This window comes from Cynocephalus volans, chromosome 1, assembly GCF_027409185.1.
Source record: "Cynocephalus volans isolate mCynVol1 chromosome 1, mCynVol1.pri, whole genome shotgun sequence".
Taxonomy (NCBI): domain Eukaryota; kingdom Metazoa; phylum Chordata; class Mammalia; order Dermoptera; family Cynocephalidae; genus Cynocephalus; species Cynocephalus volans.
In genome coordinates this window covers 168,591,147-168,613,161 of record NC_084460.1, presented here as the reverse complement: position 1 = coordinate 168,613,161, position 22,015 = coordinate 168,591,147, and the positions used below count along the sequence as shown (strand labels likewise).

General features: G+C 31.9%; 1 protein-coding gene across 1 annotated transcript in view; it reads right to left on the bottom strand.

The window, feature by feature from the left end:
- NCAM2 (neural cell adhesion molecule 2) overlaps positions 1 to 22,015 on the bottom strand; it is a 254,884-nt gene that overhangs the window by 133,988 nt on the left and 98,881 nt on the right. Inside the window, 1 exon segment of the mRNA XM_063079012.1 lies at positions 18,267 to 18,417. Coding sequence (XP_062935082.1) covers positions 18,267 to 18,417 — 151 coding nt within the window.

Genomic DNA, 22,015 nt, shown 5'->3' with positions numbered 1-22,015 from the left:
TTTCTGAATGTGGTTTATTTGTGGTTGATACCTGCTACCTAAGTACAGCCTTACTTCTTGCTGAGTGCTGGCCTTGATTCCTGAATTCTGTCTGTGCACGGACAGGCTGAAACTGATAATAAAGCATAACACAGACTCTGGGAACTGAAATACAAAAATCTTTGACCTGAATTTCCACTAAGCCATGAATAATAGAAGCAGGCAACTTGCTGTACCAACTCACTATACATTATCTATTTTTGGAATCAAATTGAAAATGCATTATTAGTGAAAATCTTTACAATCAATGAAAAATAAATTTAAGTTTTTTGAAATTATATTGATAATATGACAGGTATTGTCCTTGTAAAATGGTACTGGGATTCTAACAAATCTGTCTTGCATACTCTTAAAAGTATTTACATACTGCAGTGAGCTGTCTTTCTCCCTTCATTATACTTTGTACAATTTTCAAATTTCTTCCTTTAATAGTAGACTTTAAAAACTACTAATAATACCAATAGTTATTTTAATGTGTAATAAGTTGTTGTATTTTAAAAATTTTGCCATTTTTATTCCTCACCACCAAAGCAAGATGTGTAGAAAAGACACTTCTTTCAGTACTCACTTACCTCTTTTCCAGGTCATGGTCACTACCTAGTCAATTTTAGAAGCGCTTTACTAGTTTATTGACCTGTCAGTGTCTACTTTAAGATAATGTTATTATACTGTTTAAACCTTTTAAAAGATCCCATTTTCATTCCTTAAATCCAGACTTGTATGACGGTTTACAAAGTTCTACATAAAGATCCTATTCCTCTCTGTGACATTTTCTCCATTTTGGTGAACTTTGTCCCATAAACTCTAACCTTCCTTTCCTGCTTTCAGTCCTTTGTTCTAGCTGTCCCATCCACCTAATCACTTTTTGATATATTTCATTTGACTGTAGTTGTGTGTATTTCATCTCACTTATCAATATGTAAGTTCCATAAGATCAAGGACAATATTGCTTTCCTCGCAGTTCTGTACAACACCTGAATTCATACTTGACACTCAGTAGATACTCAGTAGATAATTGTAAATTAAATGAATGAAAGCCTAGGATAAGTATGTATTCTAAATATCATTTTATTTAACAGAGGAAGAAAATATGTACCCACAATTACTTAACATTTCTGAAGTCACAGAATTTTGGACTCTATTGTAATACACTGTCTTTCTAAGACTCTTATTGCCCATTTTGTAAAGAAGCTAGCCCATTAAATTAGCTAAGAATCAACTGCACACTTTTTAAATATCTGAAATACCTTGACTTTTTTTGCAGCCATTTGAATTTTCTTTTTCAATTTATGCTGAGAGAAACTACCAAGAGAGTAAAAACTAATATATCTTTTGGCACATTTAGAGGATAATTCAATTAATGATTTTAGTTCTACTGTATGTTCAGTCATAAGCAAAATTGGCTGTGGCAATTAACTGGATTCAGTCCATGTACCATGGGAATTTGAATGGCTATGTGGAATACTAAATTAGATGTGTGCTTATTGCCAATTAGCCATAACACTGAATGTGCATTTTTGTACTAAATTTGAACAGCCAAGTTATGTGTAAATCTCAGCATTTTTTATGACCCTTAAGTCATAAGAGTCAATTAACGGATGCCTATATTTGACTTCTTAACACACACTGAGTTTCTCTTTAATTTGACAGTTACTAATTACATAATCATTACTGGCCATAAGAAAAGTTTGATTGTAAGTAACATGAATTGCTAATCTTTCTAATAGTATTCTTTCTCCTCTCAGAATATCTCTCTTTCCTCAAATCATACATAAATTACTGAAAAAAATATATTGTACCGCCCATGGCTATTTTGTCTCCTATTGTGGCTTTATACAATCACATTTTTCCATGAATAACGATATTATTTTTAAGGAATATATTATTAGGCATAATTCTATATATACACTTAGGAAATGAAGGTTAAATGAATCTCTTTCATAAAAATTTCTGAGAAACCAAGAGGGATGATCAGTCATATAAATATAGCAGTGATAAAGTTGTTTCATAAACATCAATAATGCCAGTTATTGAATTAACTCAATTATTTGATTTTTCAGAATCTGACTTTTAAAATATGTGCATATACCCAAATGAAATTATAATTTTGGTTTATTAAGAGATGACCTGGAATTTTTATATACCCCAAATTTATAGATAAATAAAGATCTTTCAAAATAATTCTAAAAAGCAGTCATAAAAAGAAATTTTGGTTATGGTAAGAAAATAATGTATAAGACAGCTGTTTTAGCATTGATGGCTCAAGAGTACTTAGGATGAAATGTAATCATTTTATGATGTCTGAAAAAATCACAGAAAAGTATAAAAAATTTATAAAAATCTTTTATAGTATGGGATGACCACATTGATAATTGTTGTTATAATCTTACAAAACTTTTAGCAGGCCCAAGAAAAATCAAAGATGCCTAAACAAAGAGGATTATCATTGAATAACTTGTATCTAACAGGTAATGTTTCTAATCCGGCTTCATATGAAGCATTTTGAGATACAAAGAGTGCTAAAAATAATTCTTTAAAGAGGAGAATCTCTTATCAAGCCTTCATCTTCATCTGAGGGGAAGAAATCGTTTGTTTTATCCACAATGTAGTGCAGAGCTATAAACTATGTGTTAGCTATAAACATGAAATAAACTAATTTATATGAATAAATACAGTAAGTCAAATTAGTCATATATGTTTTAACATTGTATAGACACCAATTAAACATTATCTGATCCTTAGGTTCTACTTCTTCAACAGACTGTGATGATTTAATTTTTTTGAGGTTTTTTTTTCTCTTACTACTCATTTGTATACTGTCTATGAAACATATTTAATTATAAGTGCATTTAATTATATGTTTTGTGATGCTTTCTAAGCTGTTCTATGTAAGTAGATTCTGGCTCTCTAGAAATATTGCAATATTTTTACATGCCTCGATCATTTTTATGTTTGAAAAGCACTAATAATACTTTATTACCAGTGTTATACAATAAATATTATTTTAAACTGAACAACTATAATTGAAAGCACTTAAGTGAAAATACAAAACTATCATTTACTTCTTTAATGACTTTAAAACAACTTACTGAAAACTATGTTGGTTTTTCTTATTCAATATATGATGACTACTCAAGCAAGTTTGAAGCCACTTAGAGAAAAATATAAATATGTATACTTTTACAAACCTGAATAGCATGCTAAAACTAAGCAGTATTACTCTTTTGACCCATAATTAGAAAAAAATGTATAATTTTCATTACACACAAACATGTAATATTTCCCTGTGGTTAAGGGTTTATGTGCGTGTGTTCTAGAATTGCATATATTTCTTAAAAATACAGTCAGCGAGTTGTTTATTAAAAATTTTTGAAATCATTTGAAATACAGAAAAAAATAATATAATTTAATTATAAGTTCAATGTCTGGTTTTAATATAATCCATTCTGATTACTGTATGTTGAATATGTCATTTATTCTTTCTTTAAAGGATATTCGCTAATAGTTATATAAATGGATATTGAAGTGATCTGAAACGACAGTTATTCTATGAAATTTACTTGGTTTATTGCATAGTCTTCCTACTGATCCTCCTGCTTCTACTTTTATACCCCTTTCAATCTACTGTCAACACTGAAGCCAGGATCATTCTCTTAAAACATGTCTGAGTATGTTGCTCCTCTGCTCAAAACCCTTCAGTGGCTTCCTTCCCTTTCCAAACCCCTCCTTAAGGCCTCTTATAAGGCTCTATATCAGTGCTGTCCAATAGAAATACATTGTAAACCACCTGTGCGATGTAAAATTTTCTGAGTGCCATACTGAAAAATTAAAAATCACATTAATTGTAGCAATATATTTAAATATATTTAAATATATCAGTATATATTTAAATCAATATATTTAAATTATATTTAAAATATATTTAAAATGGTATAATTTTAACAGGTAATCAATATAAAAAATCATTAATGAGATATTTTACATGTTTTGTGTTTGTCCTAAGATTTAAAAACCTGTATGTACTTTACGCTTACAGTATATCTCCAATCAGACACTAGATTTATATCTGGAAAACCTCTTCTACCTTTAGATTTTATACGATGTACAGTTGAATTAAGTAGATTCACATACCCAAATTGTTGCAAAACTATTTATAAGTTCCAATAATTGAATTGAGTATCTTATTTTAAGTTTATATTAAAGATAAATAAAATTAAAATTTTGGTTTCTCAGTGGCACTAGGTACATCTCAAATGCTCCATATCTACATGTGACAAGTGGCTGCTATATTGGACAGCACATCTCTATAACATCTGGCTTCTTGTTAACTTCATGGCCTCAGCTTCTACTTCATTCTCCCCCTTAATTACTCCACTTCAGCTACGTTAGCCTCTGTGCCGCCCATGAATTCTCTAGAACTCTTGCTTGAGGAATTTGCACTTGCTGTTCACTCTGCCTGGAATGTCCTTTCCATATATTTGCAGTGGGTCTCTCTCCTACCACACTAACTGAAATCTCACCTACAAGTATGTACTTCTAATATGGCTTACATTATTTAGCAAACATTCATTCTAAAACCCTTCCCATGAAAAATGAGTGCATTATACTGATGGACTGATATTTGGCTTAGCCACATGACTTTTTTGGATGTGGTGTAAATGAACACTTGAAATTTCATTTTGTCATTGGGCTTGTTTTCTTGTGCTTCTTGCTATCACTGTGAGATGGTTTCTTCTCTGCAGTTGCTGCCTCTTCATCCAGATTATAAGTATAACTGGACCCATACCACAGTCTCAAGCATTGCTCTTTGAAGCTGACATCTTTATTTAAAACCAGCTTGGGTCAGAAGATTCCAGTCAACGTGAAAATTATTATTGCATGACAATGAGTTTGGGGATGTTTATGATGCATAATTATTACAGCAATAGCTGATTGATAAATCCCACTCTACCAATTTCTTTTTTTCTCCTTAGCTCTTTTTACTGTTTCCCATATTATGTATTTTACTACTTTATTTTATTATCAATTTTCTTTGCTAAGGTCCACGAAGTTAGGTGTTTTTGCTTGCTTTATTCAATTCAATATTCTAAATTTCTAGAAAAATGCTTAGTGTATACCACATGAGTGATAAATATTGTTAAAAAAAAACATAATTAAAATCCTAACCTCACCATGTCTAAATTTGTAGTGATAGGAATGTAGATCCATCTCTCCCTCTTCACAAATTAGGAAACTGAAGCTCAGATAATTGAAATGACTTAACTAATGTTTGAGGATTAAATCTAGCAGATTCATTAAAATCTAAGTGTAACTAGTAATACTACTGACATTTATACATCATTTTATTACAGCCCAGTATATTAGAAAACTGCTTTCTGTTTTTTTTTTTTTGTCTTTTTGTGACCGGTAAGGGGATCGCAATCGTTGGTGTGGTGTCGCCCGCACCGCGCTCAGCCAGTGAGTGCACCGGCCATTCCTATATAGGATCCGAACCCGCGGCGCGAGTGCCACTGTGCTCCCAAGCGCTGCACTCTCCCGAGTGTGCCACGGGACCAGCCCTGCTTTCTGTTTTTAATCATCACACACTATGAACTGGCTTGAGTCAGTGTAAAGGCATCAACAATTTGTCCCTTGTCTCTACTTTGCTGATACTAGATAACAGAATGCAGAGGATTTAAGAATTTATGGCCACAAAATTTTGTCTGATTGAATTTCAAGTTGTTGGACTGATCTTTCTTAAGAATTAAGTATCTTAACCAATAGGTAGCCAAGCTAGTCTAGACTAAGATGTATGTGCACCCATAGTAAACGCAACAACATAGATCCGCTGGTGCCATGTCTATGGAAGAGGAAGAAAGAAAAGGGGAAACTAGTTTTCTGCCATAAGGTCTTCATGTCTCTTTCAGGATCTTGAACATGATAAAAGTCAGCAAGGACAGTGAAGGCTCTGTATGATGTGCTCTCATTGGGCAGCCACACCCTGTGAAATTCAGCACTAATTCCATCTGTTTCCTGTCAAACCCAGAAAGCTTGCTGCTATGCATTGAATGTTTGTGCCCTCCTAAAATTCACACGTTGAAGCCCCAGTCCTTAATGGAATGATATTTAAAGGTGGGGCCTTTAGGAGGTAATTAGGTTTAGGTGAAGTCATGAGGTTAGAACCCCTATAACGAGATTAAAGCCATTACTAGGAGAGGATGAGGCACAAGATCTGTGTGTGTGTGCATGCACCCAGGAGAGGCCAAGTGAGAAGACAGCCCTCATTGAGAACTTAACTGATCGATCTCCAGCCTCCAGAACAGTGAGAAATAAATGTTTGTTGTTTAAGTCAGCCAGTCTATGATATTTTTGTTACAGCAGCCCAAACTGACTAAGACACTCACTGTGCTAGTGGGAACTGAGATCCCCAGAGCAAGGTCTTCACTCCAGAGGAAGGACAGAAAGTTATGGCAAGGTGGAAGTAGAGTTTGGTACTTCTGGCTGCTCAAGTGAACAGATGTTGAGAGGTAGTGACAAATACAGTAGTGACAAATCCAGTAGACCCAAAGTGCCTGATTTTATTAATTTGTTTGATGTTTGTTTATTTCCAAGGTTTATCCTCTGAAGGGTTGAATATTTCCTAAAATTCCTTGTAAGCGTTTCATCACCATAAGCTCTGAAATACATTTTAACAGCAACACTTGATCTGAATCAAATAATATGTCAGAGACAAAAATGTCATAAAACTAGAAAAACTGATATTATCATGAAGAATGCAATATTATAAGTTTTCTCATGGGTTTCATGTAAAGTTTGGGTTAAAAAATACAGCTAAGTAATAAAAGACTTTTCACTTTTTTAATGTTCTGTTCTTTTTCTTCTCTGGATGAAGAGACGTGCTTTACTATTTTCTCAGTTACTATTCTTGAAATTACTATACTGGATATAATACCTAAATGGTTGCAGGCAGTAGAACCAATTTATGTCTGCAAATGAGTCATCTTTAAAGTTTCAAAAACTTAAATGTGTTATGGTGAGTATAAAAGCAAGGTTGCAAGACAAGATTTTAATCTCAGGTATAAAATGTGTTTCTGCTATGACCAAGGATTATTTCTTTCTTTCTTTCTTTCTTCTTTTTTTTTTTTTTTTTTTTTTTTTGTCATTTTTGGGACCGGCCGCACCGCCAGTGAGCGCACCGGCCATCCTTATATAGGATCCAAACCCGCGGCGAGAGCACTGCTGTACTCCAAGCGCCCCACTCTCCCGAGTGCGCCACGGGGTCAGCCCAGACCAACGATTATCTCTAATAAATGTTTACTGAAGTAATTTTCTTTAAATGTTCAAATCATGTTCACATCTTATCTACCACATTTGGTACATGCAACACATCATGTTCTTAGAATCACTGTTAAATTGAGAAAATGTAAAACTTGAACAAAAAATTGATAAAGCAAAATCTATTAATTGTATGAAATGCATGTAAATATGAAAATAACATGAATCTGTTATAAGATTTGTTAAAATTCCTATAACCTTACAATTTATCTGATATTGCTAACTACCTCTTTTGTACTACAGAAGAAAATGCATTTATGGCCGAGCCGTGGCGCACTCGGGAGAGTGCGGCGCTGGGAGCGCCGCGACGCTCCCGCCGCGGGTTCGGATCCCATATAGGAATGGCCCGTGCACTCACTGGCTGAGTGCCGGTCACGAAAAAGACAAAAAAAAAAAAAAAAAAAAAAGAAAATGCATTTATGAATTGCTATTATTGTGTCTAACAAGAATTAAAAGCCAGTGCAGGAAGCTCAATTAAAAAATGTAAATGAAAAATTCAATATTTCTTAACATGCATCGCTACTATCTAACTGTTAAATTAAATTTATCACACAAAATAATTAAGTCTTATTAATAGTTAATATGTAATGACTACCTAGTCACAAAACTTAATGATATTCTAATTGTAATCAAACATACTATGTAATTGGTGCTTATTGCATGAAACCACATATCACATGCCTGTTATCTCCTTTGTTTTATAAATTGGAACTTTAGTTCAACTTCTGCTTCTCAGTAAGGTAACGCCTTTGAAATGTTGAAAATGAACTGGCAGGATGCCAAGAACTCTGCTTAAGCTGAAACACAAAAGAGGTTTTGAGCAAAAAAAAAAAAAAAGCTTAAACTTCTAATACCTTCAGTTTGGTGCTATTACAGCAAATGAGGCTGGTATCACATTATAAATGATTTGATTCTTTTCTACTCACTCTTAGCAATATTACACTGTAGGTGCTTGGTTCTGGTGGTAAAGACTGTTCTGGTAAGATTTTTTTGTGACATTGTGCAATGTCTTTGTAATTTTCAGGGTCTCTGTAATGTTTTGATGGCAAAGACGCACAATAAAAGTATCCCATTTATGACAGTAGCTTCTCATGGCCTTTCACGTAAGGTAGTGAGAGGTTTATTGCTATTTTAAATTTCTTGCTAAATAAAATATTCTATGTAAGAACAAACCAGACTTCAATTAACAAAATATAGGCTTATTAGACAGCTCCATACATATCATGGTCATTTGGTTGTAATATACAGCAAAACTTTCTACTAACCTTTTATATGAGAAGAATGTAAGATTTACTATAAATAGTGAGGTGTAGATGTAAAAAAAATGTTTCAACTTTCATAATACAATCCAACTGATTAACAAGGAAAATAATTGAAAAAGAAGAGCACACTGTTGGAAAATAAGATCTCAATTACATATTCCAAATTAATATTTAAATCAATATCCCAAAATATATTAAAAGTAGACAAATACCTCATGGTAGTTTTGCTATTTTTACTACAAGAATAAAATCTAAACTTAAGCAATTTATAAAATTAAGATTAATAACTATGTTACTTGCTACTTAAATATAAATCAATATTTCTAACATATTTATAACTTATCATAAATATATTTCCCATCATTATATCTATCCTCTTTAAATATTATTTACATGATTCTGTCTTTTAATAAATTATAATAATATCCCAGAAAGTAATAATCTTATATACTTACCACGTGAAGAGGGTGGGCAAATATGTGGGCAAATCAATATCATACTAAAGTTAAAATTAATTTTTAAATTTAGCAAAAGGTTGGGAAAATGAGGTAGACTTCCAATCTATTCAATATTGCTCTGGAATTTATGAGTAAACTTAAATATGAAAATAGATAATTCTAATTAAAGTACACGAAGAAATCCTGCAAGAATCTAGATTAACCAAAGAAGAAACTAGAATGCTAGAGGCTTACAAGTAATTTGTAATAGATATTTAAAAGACATTCATAACTGGGGAGATAACTAGAAGAAACAGCTTGAATATAGCATTCATCATCTGTAGGTTATATCCACAAGAGAAAATCTTTTTAGTTAGAGATTGGAAAAAAAAAAAAGAAAAAGAAAAACTGAAATATGAGTATGTCAATGGAATCCATGATAAAAGTTTAAGACTGTTTAGTGATCTTAAATATAAGGCATTTTCTTTTGCTTTACATGAAATCCTGCCTATATGGTAAAAATAATCCTTTATATTTAAATTATACTGTTAAAAACTGAACATCTAAATTTAAACTCGGCTAAAGTTATAATATCACTCAAATTAAAATTTAAAGCTATTTACATATTTTATTAGTAATCTTACTACACTTTCTAGGAAGACTAAGTTTTCATGTAAAGATAAAAACATCAACACATACAATTCTAATGAAAAAAAATATTAAAGGAAATTTCACAGAACACTAATACACTAAAGGGGAGAAAAGTAATTGTAATCCTTTTTAGAACTATGCAACTTAAACAACCTTTGACCAGGAAAATTATTTGTTTCATAACATATGGCTTATAAAATATTAAAACAAAAAATGAAATTTGAAAAAGAAATGAAGAGGAAGAAAAATCGAAAATACCACTGAAATATGGAATTAAAACATGCATGCTATTGGGTACAGGAACTAGTTAACCAAATATTTTCATGCTTTAAAGTTATAATAAAAGTAGAATATATGGAAGTTTCTGTTTACAAAATGGCAGTGTGAGGCTTCCACCGCCCATCACCACCAATCAGAATTTAAAACTCTGGAAGTAATACAAAACAAACTTGAAAAAAAAAAAAAAAGTCAACTACCTGAAGATTCTGTAGAGAAAACAACATGAGAGAGATTGCCAAGGGAAATGAAAAGTAATTTCCAGTTTTTAGTTTATTTATTTATTTGGTTTTTCTCTCAAGATTTTGTCCAGAGGGTAGCTGCCCAGGTTCAAAGTGATCCTAGCAGCTGAAACTTGTCCTGAAGGATTAAGATACCTTGGAAAAGAATCAGTATATGTCCAAGAGTATAGAGTAATATCTAATAAAAGTCAGAGAAGGGAATGCTAAAATTCTTCACATAAAACCATGGAAATTTGAGCTTTGCACAAACAGGACAGACAGACCAGACCAGCATAAAAAAGGCTTTGAGAATTCATCCGAGATTTGAATCACACCTCATAGGCAGCAACACAGAATTTAGGGGTGATTACCTACTAAAAAAATTCTCTAAATGGAAAAGACCCAGAGACTGAAATGCCCAACATAATATTTACCATACACAAACTACAATCCAACATTTCTTGGCATTCAATGAACCAGAACAATACAACCAATTTTAAAGTGAAAAAATAACAGATGCAAATCCTAAAATGACCCAGATGTTGAATCTATCAGACAGAAGATTTTACAGCATCTATTTTAGAACAGCTTGACCTATGTTTCAGGAGGTAGAGAAAAACATACTTAAAATAAATAAAAACATAGGAATTGCCAGGAGAGAGACAGAAATTATAAAACAGAACTATTTGAGTTCTAAAGCAGCTTTTTAAAATTAAAAATAAAATCTGAAATAAAACAAAAACCTCACTGTACTGGCTCAATAACAGAAAAGAAATGACGGTGGAAAGAGTCAGTTAACTTGGGATGGAAACAACACTGAAGAGAAATGTGACATAAGATGTATAAAACTGAGAAGTGTCTTATGGGCCTGTGAGATGATTTCAAAAGGTCTAACATGTGTAAGTAACATCCCAGAGATGAGAAAGAGATAAGACAAAAATAAATTTGAAAAAAATAATGCCCCAAAACTTTCCAAGTATACTGACATGTATCAATGTACAGATTCAAGAAGCTCAACACACCCCAAACAGGAAAATTAAAAAAAAACACATCTAGACACAATCCTAATCAACTGATAAATAACGAATAAAGAAAATAGCTTGAAAGAAGCTAAAGAAAAAGAATACATGGCATACAAAGGAAAAACAGTTCAAATGATATGGATTTCTCTTCAGAAACCAAGGAATCTAGAAAACAATAGAACCATGTTTTTTAAAGAAATGTCAACCCAAAATTCTTACTGGCAAAATAGGGACAAATAGATGTAGGGAAGTGGGATGGACATTTTCAGATGAAAAAAATTAACAGAATCTATTCCAAAGAAATTTACTCTATAAGAAATGGAGAAGAAATTTCTTTAGGCTGAATTTAGGCTAAAGGAAGTTTGGATTTTCAAGGACAAAGAAAGAGCAAAAAAACAAAAGAAAAGGTATTTAGATGAATAAATATAAAATATTTTTTCCTCTTGAGTTCTTTAAAATATTTGTAACTGCTTAAAACAAAAATTTTAATTTCTAAAGGAATTTTTAATGGATATAGATATAATGTATATGACACCAACATTAAAAATATCAGTGGGTAAGAGGGATTTAAGGGATCTACATGGTTTCTATATTTAATACAAAGTATTAAAATAATAACTTTTAGTAGACTGTGAAAACTGTGACTATAGCTTGTATATTATAATCCTCAGAGAATCACTTAAAACAAAACAAAATAAAACAAAGAACAAAAACCAAACAAATATCGCCAATGCATAATTTTTAAAAAAAACACTAAAATTTCCAATAGCTCAGGAAAAGGCAGGGAAATGGGAACAGAAAATGAAAAAAACAACGGGAAAAATCAGAAAACAAAATTGTAGACCTAAAAAAAAATCATATCAACAATTGCATTAAATTTAATAGTCTAAATTAGTGGTTGATAAACTGTAGCCTATGGACAACAGTTACAGCTTAGAGTTAAGAATGGTTTTTGCATTGTTAATAATTTGTAACAGAAGAAAGTCCGGCAAACACCATATGTGGCCCAGAAAACCTGAAATATCTATTACCTGACCAGTTAATTGCTGACTCCTGGTTTAAACACTCCAATTATATGGTAGACTGACAGAGTAGATGAAAAAGCAATATTCTGTCATACACTGCCTAAAAAGACACATTTTCATTTCACATAAAAACACAGATCGACAGTAAATGAATGCAAAAGTTATACAAACAGTAAGCATAAGAGTGTCAGAGTAGTTATTTGAATATTAGATAGAACACATTAAGTTAGAGATTAGCAGAGAAAAAGAGGGCTATTATATTCCAATAAGAGGGAAAATTCATGAGAAAGACGTATGTGGGAGGGGGAATAATGACTTCCCAGAGATATTTACATCCTAATCTCCAGAACCTGTGGACATGTTACCTTACATGGAAAAAAAATGTTAGCATATTTGCAGCTGTGACAGAGGTAATGCTTATTCTAGTGGATAAAATTAATGGCAAGAGATCCCAAACCAATGAGTTGTAAAGAAGGAAGAAGAATCAGAAAGATGTGATGTGAGAAGGACTCAACCTGCCATCGCTGGCTTTGAAGACGGAAGGGCTCCATGAGCCAAGGAATGTAGGCAGCCTCTAGAAGCTGAAAACTGAATGGAAATGGAATCTTCCCTAGGGCCTCCACAAAAGAACAGAGTCCTGCTAAACATTATAGCCCAGTAAGAATATTTCAGAACTCACACATCCAAAACTGTTAAGATGATAAATTTGTGTTAATTTACAGAAACCAAGTTTGTTGTAATTGGCTATAGCAGCGATAGAAAACTAAGAGAACACACAAAGCATAAAGTGTATGTGCCTCATTGAGCCTCAAAATACATGATGCAAAGATCGACAGGATTAAAGAGAGAGAAGAACTTCATAATCATGGTAGAAGATTTGAATATCCGTTACTGTAATAGAACAGTTACACAAAAATTCAGGAAAGAAAGAAGATTTAAACAATACTATCATCCACCTTAACCTAACTGACATTTATAGGACACAACGTCCTGCTGCAGAACATGCATGGTTTTCAAGTACTTACCCTGCATTCACCAAGATAGATCATAGGCTGGATATAAACCAAATTGCAACACAAAAGAATCAAAACATACAGAGAGGATTTTCTGAGCATAACTGAACTAAATTAGAAATTAATAACAGCAAAATATCTAGGAAAACCCTAAGTGTCCTGAAATTAAAAAGATTATTTTAAATAACTATGGACCAAGGATGAAATCAAAAGAAAAATTAGAACATATTTTCAACTGAATGCCAATAAAAATGCAACATATCACAATTTATGGGATGCAGTTATAGCATTGCTTAGTGGAAATTTTCGGTTTTATATAGTTATATTAGGAAGTTAGAAATATCTAAAAAAAGACCTAAGATTCACTTTAAGAATCTGTAAACATAGAGCAAAGCAAATCCAAAATATGTAGAATAAAGGAAATAACTTAAATAAAACAGACATAATCAGAATAGAACACAAATAGATGATAGAGAATATAAATTAACAAAACTAAAAGCTAATACTGAGAAAAAATCAGTGGTCTTGGCAAACCCTTAGTTAAAAAATGAAAGTCTTTTTAATAAGTAGTACTTGATCAACTAGATATATGCATGGGAAAATAGTGAACACTGACTCCATAAAAATCAACTCAAAATGGATCATAGACCTATTGTAAAATCTAAATCTACAAAACTTTTTAAAAAAGCATAAATGATTTCTTAGATAGAACACAAACAATATGACATACAAAAGTTTAATTTGATAAATTTGATAAATTGGACTTCAGTAAAATTAAAATTTTTTGGTGTTCAAAAATCTACTTTGAAAAATCAAAGAAAATGTTTATTCCAAAGTACAGAAAGTATATGTCTGCACAATGTTCAAAAATGTTCACATAAGTTTTTTTTTCATAATGAGCAATAGCTTAAACCAAACAAAAATGTCCATCAATGGGTACTAGATAGACAAACCCAATTATATCCACATGATGCAATAACAGAAACAAATATTATAAATTATTGATGCACATATATGTAAGTCAGTATATACTGACTAAAAAAGTTCAGTAGAGACAACCATAGAATAGGAGAAAATATTTGCAAACCATACATCTGAAAAGGGGTTAATATACAAAATAAATAAATAAATAAAATAAGAAACTCAAACAAATTAACAGGAAAAAACAAAAACTAGAACAAATAATACAATTAAACAACGGGCAAAGGATCTGAACAGGCATTTCTCAAAAGCATACAAATGGCCAATAGGTACATGAAAAAAAATACTCAGCATCACTAATCAGAATCCAGGTGCAGAAAGACAAATACTGCACGATCTCACCTATATGTGGAATATAATAAAGTTGAATGATGGTTACCAGAGGGAGGGAATGGGGACTTGTTGATTAAATGGCACAAAGTTTCAGATCGATAGGAGAAATAGGTTTTAAGATCTATTGTACAGCCAGGTGACTATAATTAATAATAATGTACTATATATTTTAAAATTACTGAGAGTAAATTTCAAGAGTCTTACCATAAAAAATGATAATTAAGTGAAGTGATGCATATGTAAATAGCTTGATTTAATCATTCCACAATGTATACATATATCAAAATATTACACTGTACACAAAAATGCATGTACATTTGTTAATCAAAATATTAATAATACTTTAAACATCATGATGTAAACCATAGTGCATACAATTTTTATTTGTCAATTACACCTTAATAAAAAGAAATTTTTAAAACAATAACATAAAATAAAAATACTCCATGATTTCATGAAATCTTAGAAATGCACACTAAATTATAGTGAAAGAAAGTAGATAAATGGATGCCTAGAGATTAATATAAAAGGAGAGATAGATTACAAAGTGGCCTGATAAACTCTTAGGGTAATGTAAATGGTTATCTTGATAATTATGATAAATTTATGGGTGTGTATATATACACATATATATATGTCAAAACTGATCATATTTTACATTTTTCATACTTCATTATATTTCAATAAATTCATAAATTTAAGAATATTTATTTTTCTAATTATTCTGACTCGAGCAGAAAAAATTTAAATATAAGTATCTTATGCTGAAAAAAGGAAAAAATCGGTCACGTGTTACAAGAGCCCATCAAACTCAATTTCAACAATATAGCACAAAAACAATGTTTAGTGAAAATAAAAAGTAGTTATTTTAAAACAATAGCTCAATAGTGGGAAAACACTTAATTGTTTTCAAAATATATTTACCTAGTCAATCTCTAATCAACACAGTGGCAACAATAATCTCAGAGAATGTTCAAAGAATTCCCAGAACATCCTCTTAGAAAACACGATATTTATCCTGTTTAAATAGGAGAAGCTATAATTTTCTGGTGAGCTTCAGTCTAAATACTTACCTAAGAATAATTAAGCAGAAAAATAAGTCAATATTTCAACATCTTAAGTAAAGGAGAAATGCATCTGTGATCGCAAGCAACTTGTGTTTGTTAGAAATCAGTCATTGAAAAGTGTCTTCTAAGTACTTTTCTTTGGTATAAAGTATTTGTGTTATTAAAAGATCACAAGAGCAAATAATTCATATAGCAATACACAATCATTTATTTATCCCATTATTTTCTATCTAGCTGAAATCAATGATAACCAAAAAAGTCCTAGGTTAATTGCATTTCAGGATTTCACGTTATCTTGATATTTTTCTCCATTTCTCACTTTGAAATTTGAAACCATGTTGAGGTTTATTTCAATGTGTGGATCCTAGTGTCCTGTTAAAGTGGGAGCTGTGTTTTATTCACCTTTGTTTACACTAGCACTGAGCATAGAGCCTGAGTGTTAAGATGGACCTAGTATGGGTTTTTAAATTCTTCTCAGTGAGGCTTTAAAATATAAACATATAGACATTATAGATCCCAGTTTAGGTTTTTATTTATTTCATACAAACATCTATGCAGTCATTCCTGGAGGATAATTCAGAAGTTCCAGGGCATCTTTGATGGATGTGAATATGGTTGAGTAAAAGTATTTTTAAATGTTGAGTATGAAAAATCCCCAAGAGTCTGTCCCCTTAACCCTCTTATTTTATAAATAATTAAATTGAGGTCCTAAGGATGGAAGTCATACTACTAATTAGCAATTATTTTAGGACAAGCATATTAACTAATCCTAATATTCAAGTATTAGCATATTATTATGAGCCACTTTGCCTTACTGTATTTTGGAAATATCGGCAATGGTCACTTCTCGTGAACTCGACTTTCTTGAGTGCTGGCAACAGAGATTTAGTTACACATAATCCTACAATATGTGGAATAAGTTTAAAAATATTTACAGAATGCAAATATTATGAATTGAGTTTCATTCAGAGAACATGTTGCTTAGCACTTTTTTAGGAGAGTGGGAAGAGGCCAGGAGTATTCATTCTAAGGATTTCCTCTCCAAAATGGTTGGGCTGTTCTAAGGTAAAACATATCTCAGAACCCTTATTTTTTTGTTCATTTAGATTCAGATTAAAGAAAATGAAGAAAATCATGAAGTAAATTTTGGTTTAAATATGCACATTTTAAATTACAAAATATAAACAAATGTGTTGAAAGTTTAATAAATGTTTATAATTTGCTAACAATGTTATTAACCTGAAAAATAAGTGTGATAATGGCAAAATGGCAGAAAACAGTACTGGGAAAAAAGCACGTCAAATAAGTTATCAGCATCACTTCCTACTCTGTGCATTCTCCATAATATCAAAGCAGTTTTTTTTTTTTTTTTTTTAAAGATGACCGGTAAGGGGATCTTAACCCTTGACTTGGTGTTGTCAGCACCACTCTCAGCCAGTGAGCGAACCGGCCATCCGTATATGGGATCCGAACCCGGGGCCTTGGTGTTATCAGCACCGCACTCTCCCGAGTGAGCCACGGGCCGGCCCGAAAGCAGTTTGTTTTTAAGACGCGATAAAATGACTTTCTTAGATGTTGCCTAACGTAAGTAAAATAGGTCAGTAATTTGTGAAAGATTCAAAACATCATTGACTATCTTTAATAACTCATTTTTTAGAATTTTTTAATTGGTCTTTCTATGGATTTCTTCATATGCTATCTATAAATATGTAAAATAATATGTATTATGTCTATACTTGATAAAATATTTTCTTTCTAAAGCCATTCTCAATTAAAAACTGCATCTTGTTTCACAGTTACCATTATATTCTATCAATATTAATGTACAAGAAATGATCCAGTAGAAATGTTTAGTCAATACATTCCCACCAAGACAGATCTGTCTTTTCAAGCATCAGCTCTAACATTAATGATTCATAAATATTTTTTGAGGATGAAGTTAAGTTTCTCCCTCTTTTAATAATATGTTCACCAAATTATGTTAAAATTTCATGCAATGACTTACGGTGAATTGTGAAGGCTCAATTTACATTAGCACCCCCCCCCCTTCCCAAATCTCACAGTTATAAAATCTTTTTATTTATTTTTACAATTCTGGTGGTCACAGTCTTCTTTTTGAGACAGATGATAAACACCGTTTTGATAAAATACAAGTACTGAAATCTTTCGCTGTATTTAAAATACTATTTCATATCTTATGAGGATGTAAAACAATTCAACAAAACAACTTGAATAAGAAATGAAAACACTCTATAGCTAAGACATAGAACCATAAATATTATAAATAAACAGCTAAAAAAAGCCTGAGGAGATATTGATCAATCACTGATAACTAATATAGTTCAGTTAATACTGTACTTTGGATTAAATGCTGCAAAAGAAGAAAGCCATCATTTTGGGGATAAGCAATATCAAGACTGTTAAATACATAGCATGTGAAATGTCCCATAATAGCCACTAGATGTCTCTAATAACTGACTTTGAGTGACTACAGTCCTTTTAAAGCTATGCATTAAACACTGAAACCTGAACTACATATGTATTTTGATTTTCCTATAAAAATTCACATTATTCAAGGCAGACAGAGTTGTTGAACAATGAACAAACAAAATGAAAATAACTTACATTCAATATCAAGGTACATGCTCTTTTGGTGCCCTCCAATTCTACTTGCAGCTTCACAGTCATATCTCCCTGAATCTGACAGTTTCACATCTTTAATATGCAGTGATGAGCTTCCATGCTGCCCTTTGACTTCGATACGGCCGTCTGGGCTCTGTTTACATCAATTCAGGAAAAAAAGAAAGATTTGACGCTTGTTTGTGCAAAATGATGACCAAACATGGAACATATGTTATTTCCTATGTTTTATTCCAGCTGCAGAAAGTACTTTTTGTGTAAGAAGAGGTTTTTTTTTATTTTTTAAAGCAAAGATTTTAAATTCTCATAACAATTTCATGAAGGTTTCAGAACGCCCTGGCTCTTTAATTATAAATAACATTATATTGTCTCCCAAATAACACCTCAGTCTCTCAGCCTGACATTTAAGGAACCTCCATGTGGTAACACCTTTTTTTCCAAGCACATTTTACGATTTGAATACTATCTATTCCAAATATTTTGAATTACTTGTCCTTTTCTGAATAGCTTGTACTTTTCAGAAGCACTCTTCACAGACCTATCTCAAATATTTCCCGTTTATCTCTTCCATATTTACATCGGGATAGTCTGCTGTCTATCCTTTAATTTATTGGCCAAATATGAATTTATATTGGAAATAGTCCGTGATTGCCTAAATAAATAATGACAATTTCTTTGAATTCCATGCTTTTCTTGGGACACATTGCTTACTGAAGCCTGTTGAAACTTCAAATTTCATCCTGTAGGGTGATATTATAGGTGAACAAATGTGAGAAAATTTTTATGATATTTCATGTAAAAGTCACCTGGAATTCTAGGACAGAAACATTACATTCTAATATATTTATAAAACAAATTAAGTTACAATAAAACATACATATGGTTAAGTAAAGTTAATTATTCAGCTCTTATTTATTGAATAAAGTTAAAAACTTCCATTTAATTATCTTTATTACAATAAAGATATCTTTATTACAACAAGATACATTATTAATAATGCAAATAAAATTATTTAATTTCCATAAAAATATTGTTATGTCACCTTATCAAAAAGCGAATTTTTAGTTTTAATTTTCTTCCCTTGAATATAAATGTGTTCTCTTGTTTTTACCTGTTGCATATAATAAGGTCTTTAACTTATGAAAAACTATTGGTGCATCTAAAATTAGCATACTATTAGTAAAGATGTTGATATTTAAAAGTTATTAGTGGTGTATCTAAAATTATTAACAGAAATTCTGGAAAACCAGAACATTTGAAAAAATATGTGGTTCCTTGGAAAATTATGTCATTTTCAAAAATGCCATTGGCTCTGTAATGATGCAAAACATGCATTTGACTCAAATACTTACACTAGAAGACCAAAGTCATTCCTTTTCATATTTGACATTGTAAAGGAAATCTCTCTCTTTGTGCTACAGGAAGGCATTACACATATGTGAAAGAAAACTCATTTATATCTTGGCTTTCATTCAACAACTACTGAAGAGTCATTTAAGACATCTGATATTTGACTGAGACAAGTTAATGGACATTTTAGCTGTCTATCTAGTATTTCCAGGTTCTATCACTGAATTAAGTAAGATGATTAGAAAGCAAAGTGTCTGCACATTATCATTCCAGTTCTTTATAGAAATGCACTTTCTAAAATTTGATTAAATGTTCTATTCTTTGCCTTTCTAGAAGGTCAGTTTAAGAACTGCTTACTTGAATGATATTTTAATATTTTTATAAAAATGGTCATAGTTTTTTGTCCTTTCAAGAATCCTTTAATTGAATATCAATGTGATAACTAACTTCTTGAGTTTAGTTCTAACTTAGATTTTTTTGTTGGCAATTTTAATTGGCAGACTATGGAAATTATACAATGTGTTATGTTTACAAGTTATGTTTGTGACCTTACCTGACTAGACATTTATTGCCAAACTTAGAATCCAACTCTAATACCCAGCACATTTGAAGTAGCCAGTATTCCCTACCTTTCTTCTTTACATGTGTGCTTGCACATTTTGGGTCATTGACCTCTTTGACCTTTTGAGAGAATTGTAAATCATGCCACTTAATCACTCGACAATTTTTTTGTGTGTGTGCATCTATTCTATAGTAAGCAGCCAGGCACTGGAGATACAGTGCTGAACAAAATGTAATAGTTTCTTAATGGCATTAAAGTTTAACAAAGAAAACGGATATTAATTTTAAAATATAATATCTATAACTTGTGGAAAGTACCATGTAGGAATACCATGGTTTCATTTTGGGAGTGAGTAAGTGAAGAGATGAGATACAGTCAGAGGTATGTTCCCTGACCAAAGTGTGAATGAGTGTGGTACTGAGGAGAGAGTTCCAGGGGGATGCCCAAGGAGACATCTGAAAGAACTGAGAGAAGCCCATGGGTGCACAGAAGAGAGCGAGGGTCTGTGGGCTCTCTTGATGCTGGACAAGTAGATAGAGACCACAAGCAGAACCCAAGACAAATGCAGACACAGGAAATTTGTATCCAATTTTGTACCCCTGCATTATATACTGTTTGCCTCATTCCTAAGGGTATTATGTCTCTATCAAATGTCAATTAAGCTCAACTTCACATACTTAGAGGTAAACACAAAGCATGAGAGCTAAATACAAAAACAGGAAAAGACACTCTCCAAAAGTTATGAGAAATAATTCATCAGAACTAATTTTCAAAATTGTGCTGATACTATGTTAAGTTGAGCAACTTCTGCAGTCATACCAATAATTTTAAACAGAAAGTTTCTCTTCCTTCTTATAAGATTCCGACATTTACTATTAGCATTAATTCTCATTCCTCTGGGCTTGCTCCCAGCTTCCTGATTTTCTTCCTATTCTGATTTCATGAACTGAACTTTTGTACAATTACCCTTCCTCCTAGCAGTGTAAATGGATATAATAAAGAGTAATATGTGCAATAAAAGTTCTTAAATTAGGTAGTTTCTTCACTAAATCCTAGTGCCACTTTCTTTTCTTTCATTTACAGTCAATAATTTATTCAACGCATAGGAACAGAATATAAAAATTATAACAGGTGACACATATGATCGTTTGTACTTGGACACTATTCTAAATGTATTACAATTACTAGTTCATTTAATCATTATAATACCACTAGGAGGTTGGGCTTAATATCATTCCTATTTGAAGATGAGGAAATTGAGATACAGAAACATTAAATAACTTGCCCAGATGCTACAGCTTACATATAAAAATAGCTGGATGCCCAGACTATTCAGCTGTGGAGTTCAAATTCTGAATTACTTTTGCTACGTGGCTCACCTCCTTAGACACAACTATGAGGTTGAGCTACAAATTGTACCACAGCTACATGACAGGCATGATGCTGGGATCTGGGGATAGAAAAATGGACAAGAAAGACAAAGCCCTCGATCTCTCAGGTCACAGGACTTAGAGAAAAAAATTGAAAAATTGTAATACATACTGGTATAGGTGAAATTTAGGAAGAAAACCTAATATTATATACAAAGGTGAGAAATAGTTTCTTGTAAGTATTTTTCTCTGAACTGAAGGACAAGTAATAATGGTAAGTCAGGCATTGGCCTAGCTCCATAATTTTTACTGCTCATTGAAAAATAAAATAAGGGGTTTCCTGTTCAAAAACTATTACACATTTCAAGATGATGGCAGCAGTATGTTAAACCAAACATGGGGTCCCTCTGAGTGTGGAGTCCTGTGCAGTTGCACAGGTTCCACTTCTATCA